The sequence below is a fragment of the Falco peregrinus genome, chromosome 6 (genome assembly GCF_023634155.1).
Source record: "Falco peregrinus isolate bFalPer1 chromosome 6, bFalPer1.pri, whole genome shotgun sequence".
NCBI lineage: Eukaryota > Metazoa > Chordata > Aves > Falconiformes > Falconidae > Falco > Falco peregrinus.
This window is the reverse complement of record NC_073726.1, coordinates 22,138,151-22,145,656: the sequence shown is the minus strand read 5'-3', so window position 1 is coordinate 22,145,656 and position 7,506 is coordinate 22,138,151. Positions and strand designations below refer to the sequence as shown.

Below are 7,506 nucleotides of genomic sequence, written 5' to 3'. Positions count from 1 at the left end.
CCATGGGCATGTCCCAGGGGGCTCGGCCAGGCCCGCTCCCTGCCCCACAAGTTGCACCCCAATCCCGGCACCCTGTGCCCTCAGGGGGCTGGGGGTGCGTGGGTTCTGGTTGAGTCCTGCCCTCCTGTCCCTGCTGCCCCACTGCTGCAGTGTGGGGCCTCAGCCCCACGGATGGGAGCCCAGCACCACCCTGACCCTGTGGATGGGAGCCCAACACCACCCTGACCCTATGGATGGGAGCCAGCCCCACGGATGGGGGGGCTCAGCCCCCACACTAGCCCCATGAATGGGAGTTCAGCCCCACGGATGGAGGGTTCAGCACCACCCCAGCCCCATGGGTGAGGGGAGGGGCAGCATTCCACCCCCCTGCCCCACCACTGCTTGTGTGTCCTGGGCAGGACAAGGAGCGGGGTCCTGCGGTGGCATTGCTGTGGGATTGCAGTGCCGTGGGGCTGAGCCACCCGTCCCCACCGACACGTAGACTGGCTCGGCATTGTCTTCAGACTGTGGCGGTGGTTTATTGTCCCACTCGGCACCTACATTCTAGGCTGGCCGAGGGGGTGGCCCTGGAACCCTGGGGCAGCTCCAGCCCCATAGCGAGGACAGCCAGGGGCCTGGGGCAGGTGCTGGCGGCTCTTCAGCTGGGGCTGACCTGGCTGGAGGAGACGGACGAGACCTCCGTCCTCTGGGCCGAGCTGGAGATGTCAGACTCATCTGTCATGGGCTTCCCACAGACCGTCTCCATGATGCAGGCGCGGAACTGTGGTGACGGGAACGCAGCCAGCTCAGCCTGGGGAGTCCCACATGTCCCCTGTCCCCATCCCCAGGACTGTCTTCCCATCCCTGACCCCGTCTCCTGTCCCCACGGATATGGTACCCACAGCCCTGGAGATGGCCCTGAGCATGGCCAAGTGTCCTCAGGTGTCCATCCCAGTCCCTGGGTGTCCCTCATACCCCATTGTGCCCCATCCCTGGGGGGTCCCCAGTTCGTTGGCACCAGGTGTCCCTGGTTCCTGCTCCATCATCGTCCCTAGACCCTGGGCATCCCTGGATGACCCTGGTCCCCATGTGTCCCTGGTTCCCAAATGTCCTTGGGCACCCTGAGATGTCCCCAGTGTCTGGGTGTTCTTGGGCACCCCTGTGTGTCTGGGTGCTCCTAGGTGTCCTCAGTCCCTGTGTGTCCTCGTCCCCAGGTGTCCCTCATCTCTGGATGTCCCCAGCCCACTAGCATCTTTGGTGCCCAGTCCCTGGTCCATGGCCATGCCTTGTCCCTGTGCATCCCTGAATGACCCTGGTCCCCATGTGTCCCTGAACATCTTTGGTCCCCCGATGTCCTTGAGCACCCCTGGATGTCCCCAGCGCCCACCATGTCCCTGGATGGCCCTAGTGCCCCCATGCCCTGAGGTGTCCCCGGGGCACCTGTTTGTTCATGAAGCAGTAGATGATGGGGTTGTAGACGCAGGCGCTCTTGGAGAAGAAGGCAGGGATGGTGACCAGGCGCAGGTCAAGGCCGTGGTTCCGGTTGTTCACCATGTACATGGCCAGGGCCGCGTAGGGCACGTAGCAGAGGCAGAAGGAGCCCACCATCACCACCACCATGCGGGACACCTCCCGCTCTGCCTTCTGCGTTGTGGCCGACTCCTGCTGCTGCGCAGCCACCTGTGCCCGAAGGAGGGGGTCAGGGGCCCTGGCCAGGCCTCCTGTCCCCCTGCCTGCCCCCCTGCCTGGCCTTCTGTACAAGCAGCCCTTCCTACTTCCACCCCTCCTTCCCTACGTCCCTCCAGCCAATCCTCCTTCCTGATGACCCTCCACCCCTCTTTCCCTCCCTCCCACCCTCCCTTTGGCCATCTCTTCTTCCTCCCTCCATCCTTCCACCCCTCCATCCCTCCATCTTGCCATCCCTCCATCCCTCCATCCCTCCAGCCAATCCTCCATCCCTCTCTCTCCTTCCCTTCATTGTGCCCACCCTCCACCCCATCTCTCCATCCTACCATCCCCCCACCCATCCCTCCGTCTCTCCTGCTCTCCATCCCCCTTTCCCACCCTCCCTTCAGTCATCTCTCCTTCCTCCCTCCTTCCCTCCCTCCCTCAATCCCACCTGTCGTCCCCCCCCCCAGCCCATTGCCATCCCCCCGCCCTCACACGTAGCGTGCGCAGCCCCCATGCTCCCGTGCCCGCCGTGCCCCCGGGACTCACAGCCCGCAGGGCGCTGAGCAGCTGGGAGTAGGAGAAGATGATGAGGGAAAGGGGCACGATGAAGCAGAAGATGAAGAGGAACCAGGTGTAGTATTCGCTCTTGTACTTGGTGCCCACCGTGTACCAGTCAGGGCCGCAGGAGCACTGTAGCCCCTCGGGCACATACCTGCAGGGCGCCCACGCTCACCCCCTGCTCCATGCCACGTGGCACCCCCGTGGCACCCCGTGACACACCTGTGCCTCCTCCATGGCACCCCGTGACACCCCCATAGCACTTGCTGGGCTGCTCTGCGCCCCATGGCATGCCCGTGGCACCCCCATGGCACCCCTGTTCCACCCCTGCATTACCCCCATGGCACCCTATGGCACTGCCAGCCTGCTCTGCACCCCATGGAACAGCTGTGGCACCCCTGTGGCACCCCATGGTGTCCCTGTGCCACTCCTGTGCCACCTCTATGGCACCCTCTGGCACCCCTGCGGCACTGCCAGGCTGCTCTGCACCCATGTGACACCCCTGTGGCACCTCTGTGGCATGCTCCAGGACTCATATATTACCCCATGGCACCCCTGTGGCACTGCTGGGTGGCTCAGCACCCACCTGGGACCCCCATGGCACCCCCATGACCCCCCCCACCTGCCGCTCCAGGTGTTCAGCACCCTGCCCGCCCCTGCCCACGGCCAATCCCCACCTGCTCCACCCGAAGAAGGGGGGGGATGGCGACACCGATACCGATGACCCAGGTGGCCACCACCACCATCAGGGCATGCTTGGAGTTGAAACGGAAGTTGCCAAAGGGTTTGCAGATGACGATGTAGCGCTCAAAAGCCAGGAAGGCCAAGGACCATCCCGTCACCAGCCCTGGAGAGGGACACCACCAGGACCTCAACCCATGTCCCTCATGAGCCCCACCAGACCCCGGGGGTCACCCCAACTCCTACAGGTCCAGAAAGCCATGGTGGTAAGCCCAACTCCTATAGCTCCACCAGACCATGGTGGTTACCCCAACTCCCACAGCCCCAGCAGACCATGGTGGTCACACCAACTCTCACAGCCCCACCAGACCATAGTGGTCACCCCAGCTCCTCCAGACCCACCAGACCATGGTGATCACCCCAGCTCCCACAGCCCCAGCAAACCATGGTGGTCATCCCCACACATAACCCCACCAGACCACGGTGATCACCCCAACTCCCCCAGCCCCACCAGACCATGGCGGTCACCCCAACTCCTGCAGCCCTACCAGGACTGGTCAGCCCTACCTCCAGCCCCACCAGACTGCGGTGGCATCACCCACCTACCTCCGGTGGCCCCCACAAAGCCCTCCAAGGAACACATGTGCTTGCCAAATACGAAATAACCCTGGGAGCTGGAGACAAAGACAGTGAAGACACTGAAGATGCAGGAGATGAAGCCGCTGAAGGAGATGTTCACCAAGATGTAGTTGAGAGGTTGCCTCAGCTTCTTGTACTTGACGGTGACCACCAGGACAATGGCGTTGAGAGGGGTGCCCACCAAAAAGACAAAGCCCATGAAGGCGGTCTGCAGGTAGAATGCCCACAGCGGGGCAATGTGATATTGGGGACCATCCCAAGGTCCCACTGAGGACGCATTCTTGAAGAGATAAAATTCCTCGTCACCCGACATGGTGATGGGGCTGGGGGGTGTGGGGGACATGGTGGTCCCCTGCCCTCCCCCTTCTGATATACCCTGCCCAGCCCCAAGCCGCTTAAGAGCTGAGGGAGGGATCAAGGCTTCATCCTTGGGCAAACTTGGGGATTAGGGGGGCTAATCTGGGCTGAGACCCTAATTAGCCTCCCTAAGCTGGGCCGAGCCGATTGCCAGGGCTCCTGGGGGATTGGGGGGGACATAAGGGCCCCTCCCCGGCCCACCTTGGGGTTGGGGGGTCCCCAGGGATGCAGAGGGGACCCCAAGCTTTGTCCTGTTGACACTGAGATGTCCCAGCCCAGTGTGGCCTGGGTTGGTGCAGGGGGGAGGTTTGGGGTCCCCCAGGGGGGCATCTCAGGGGAAGGGCAGTGCTTTGGGGGTGCAGTGCTGGGGGTGCTACACTTTTGGAGTCCATTGTGGGGGTGTGCACTGCTGAGGGGTGCATGGTTGGGGAGTGCACTTCTGGGGGTGCATTGTTGGGGGGTGTGCACTTTTAGGGGGTGCATTGCAGAGGGGTGCATGGTTGGGGAGTGCACTTCTGGGGGTGCATTGTTGGGGGGGTGCACTTTTGAGGGGGGCACATTGCGGAGGGTGTGTGCACTTTTGGAGGGGGGTTGCATGGGTGGAGGGTTCATTGGGGGGTGCATTGTGTGGGGTGCGTGCATGGTGGGGGTGTGCGCTGCTGGGGGTGCATTGTTGGGGGGATGCATGGCTGCGGGGTGCATGGTTGTGGGGTGCGCTGCCAAGGTCGCGGGGCTGTGCTCATTCGGTGGGCTGCCCAGCCAGTGCTGCCCCCCGTGCCCTCACCCCATCGCAGCCCCCCGGCCACCGGCGCTGGCCGCCACCCACGCGTGAGTAGTGGGGGGGGGGAAGAAGCGCGGCGGGTGGCTCGTTGGTCTAGGGGTATGATTCTCGCTTAGGGTGCGAGAGGTCCCGGGTTCAAATCCCGGACGAGCCCAAACGCTTTTGCTTGTCCCCCTGCACCGCTTTTTAGGCCCCTCCCCCCGCCATTGCGGGGCCTCCTGTGGGGGCAGGAAGGATGAGCACAAGCCGCTTAGGGGGGGATTAAGGGTGCTCGGGCCCCTCCCGGCTTGGGGGCACATATAAAGGCGGGCTGGGGTGAAGGGACAGCGGGCTGGGGGCACGCCCCTGGTACCCACGCAGAGTGGGGGGTGCGCGGGTGGGTGTCTGTTCTGCGTGGGTGCCTGGGGGGGGGTGTGCACCTCTGAGGGTATCTGCGTGCTTGTGGGGGGGTGCACAGATCGGGGGGCGCCCACCCGTGTGTGTGACCAGGGGCACCTTATGGGGCGTGGCGTGGGGTGGGGATGGGGACAGAGAGGGGACACAGGGAGGGGGACGTGGCCCCAGTGGGGCCGTACTGTGTCAGCCCGGGCTGTACTGGGTTGTACTGGGCCATACGGGGCTGTACTGGGTCAGGTTAGATATGGTCATGCTGTACTGTATACCATACTGTACCAAACTATACTGTACCAGGCTGTACTGGGCCATACCGGGCTGTACTGTACTGTACTGGGTCATACAGGGCTGTACTGGGTCAGGTCCAATCTGGTCATACTGTACTGTATGGTACCAAACTGTCCCGCACCAGGCTGTTCCGGATTGTACTGGGCTGTACCAGGTCAGGTCCCACCATACCGTGCCAGTCTATACCATACGGTACCGTACTGGGCCATACGGTACTGGCTCAGACTGGGTTTATCATACCGTACAGCACCGCACCGCACCACGCCGTACCCGCTCCGCACGGTGCCGCATGGTGCAGGGTCAGGCCGTGCTGTGCGGTGCTCTACTGTACTGGGGGGGCAGGTCGTACTATACTGTACCGGGCTGGGCCATACTGTGCCATACTGGGCTGGGTCATACCGTACTGTATCATCCCGTGCCATCCCCTCCCGTCCCATACCATCCATACCATACTGTCCCATACCTACCCTACCATACCACACTGTACTGTCACGTACTGTACCATACCATACAGGAGCACACCACACCACACCATAATGGACTGTACCATACACACCATACTGTACCCTACCACACCATACAATTCCCAGTGTGACAGTCACCTATAAGGTCATCACTCTCCCTGGTTCAGGAACCTCCCCAAGCCATCAGACAAGACCCATATACAGACCCCTCCCGCTGTGAAAGCTGACCCCCCCTCCCCCACAGCAGGGGCTGGCTGGGTCCTGAGGAGCACAGGGACCCAGGAGGTCTGGCTGCCACCACCCCCACCGCCGGGCCCCAGCCCCTGCCGCACTGCCCCCTTACGTGCCCTCTGGAGCCATCAGTAGGCTGCAGAGCGAACACTCCCCCAACGCATCCTGAAGCGGGGGGTAGGGGGGAAGGACCCCAGGGCAGGAGCGCTGGGGGCACTGATTGTGGGGTGGTGGTATGGGACAGTGGCACTGGGGGGGCCGCTGCTCCCCCTGAGTCCCTCCCGCCCATGGAAACCCCGGCGTCGGGGAGGGCGGGGCCCCCAGGGGGGGTGGGCGGGGCCCCCAGGGTGGGAGGGCGGGGTCACCCTGGCAAGGGGGAACGTGGTTGCCAGGGCAAACAGAGAAAGCCACCCCTGGAGACAGCTGTGGAGACAGCTGCCCCGTGAGGGTTCTAGGGCACAGGGTGCCCCACAGCAGAGCCGCAGAGCCGCAGAGCCATGGACCTCAAGGAGTCCCCCTCTGTGGGCAGTGAGTGGGGCACCCAGGAACACCCATCCCAGGGATGGGCACCCTGGGATGGCCTCCCCAAGGGTGATGTGCACCCCCGGGGTTGGGCAGCCATAAGGCTGGGCACCCCCATGGTGATGGGCACCCCCGGGGCTGGGCACCCATAAGGCTGGGCACCCCCATGGTGATGGGCACCCCCGGGGCTGGGCACACCAAGGATGATGCGCACCACCAGGTTTGGGCATCCCAAGGGTTGGGCACCCCAAGGGGGAGCACCCATAGATTTGAGCATCCACACAGATGAGTCCCCCAGATCCGTGCCAAGTGCCCCCCGAGCGGTGGTGCCCACCCCGTGCCCTTTTGTAGAACAGCTGCAGGCGCTGCAGGTAGAGCTGGCTGAGCTGCAGGCAGCGCAGACTGCAGAGCTGGGAAAGCTGGAGCAAGCGCTGGAGCTGGCGCGGGCAGAGCGGGCAGCGGAGGCGGCAGTGGTGAGGCAGCAGGCAGCAGAGGCTGCCCAGCTCCAGGACATCACTGCCCAGGTGGCACAGCTCCAAGGTACTGCAGCATGGCAGGGAGGAGGCTACGGCGCGGTGTGGTGTTGGGCATGGCACAGTGGGATGGCAACTGTGGTGGGATGGCGGGCATGGCACAGTGGGATGACAACTGTGGTAGGATGGTTGGCATAGCACAGTGGGTTGGTGGCCATGGCATGGTAGATTGGTGGCCATAGCGTGGTGGGACGGTGGGCATGGCACGGTGGTCATGGTGTGGTGGGATGGTGACCACAGTGTGGCAGAGTGGTGGCCATGGGGTGGGGGCGGGACGCTACAGCACAGAGGGTGGTGGCCGCGGCAGGGGCCAATGTGGTGGGGCAGGGTGCCATGAGGCTGAGGTGAGGGTGCCGTGCAGAGGAGGTGGACAGGCTGCGGGCAGAGAAGAAGGCGCTGGGCGAGGAGC

The 7,506-nt window shown here is 63.8% G+C and overlaps 1 protein-coding gene and 1 non-coding gene across 2 annotated transcripts; one reads left to right on the top strand and one right to left on the bottom strand.

Annotated features, from left to right (window-relative positions):
* Positions 1-288: 288 nt before the first annotated feature.
* Positions 289-3,874, bottom strand: LOC101915018 (ultraviolet-sensitive opsin-like). The gene is given in 6 exon segments (XM_055808366.1): positions 289-760; positions 1,420-1,659; positions 2,197-2,362; positions 2,886-2,908; positions 2,910-3,055; positions 3,496-3,874. Coding segments are annotated over 6 exon segments (1,074 nt in total). The 5' UTR covers positions 3,872-3,874; the 3' UTR covers positions 289-637.
* Positions 3,875-4,748: 874 nt separating this feature from the next.
* Positions 4,749-4,820, top strand: TRNAP-AGG (transfer RNA proline (anticodon AGG)). The gene has a single exon. It is a non-coding gene; the product is annotated as a tRNA-Pro (tRNA).
* Positions 4,821-7,506: the final 2,686 nt, after the last annotated feature.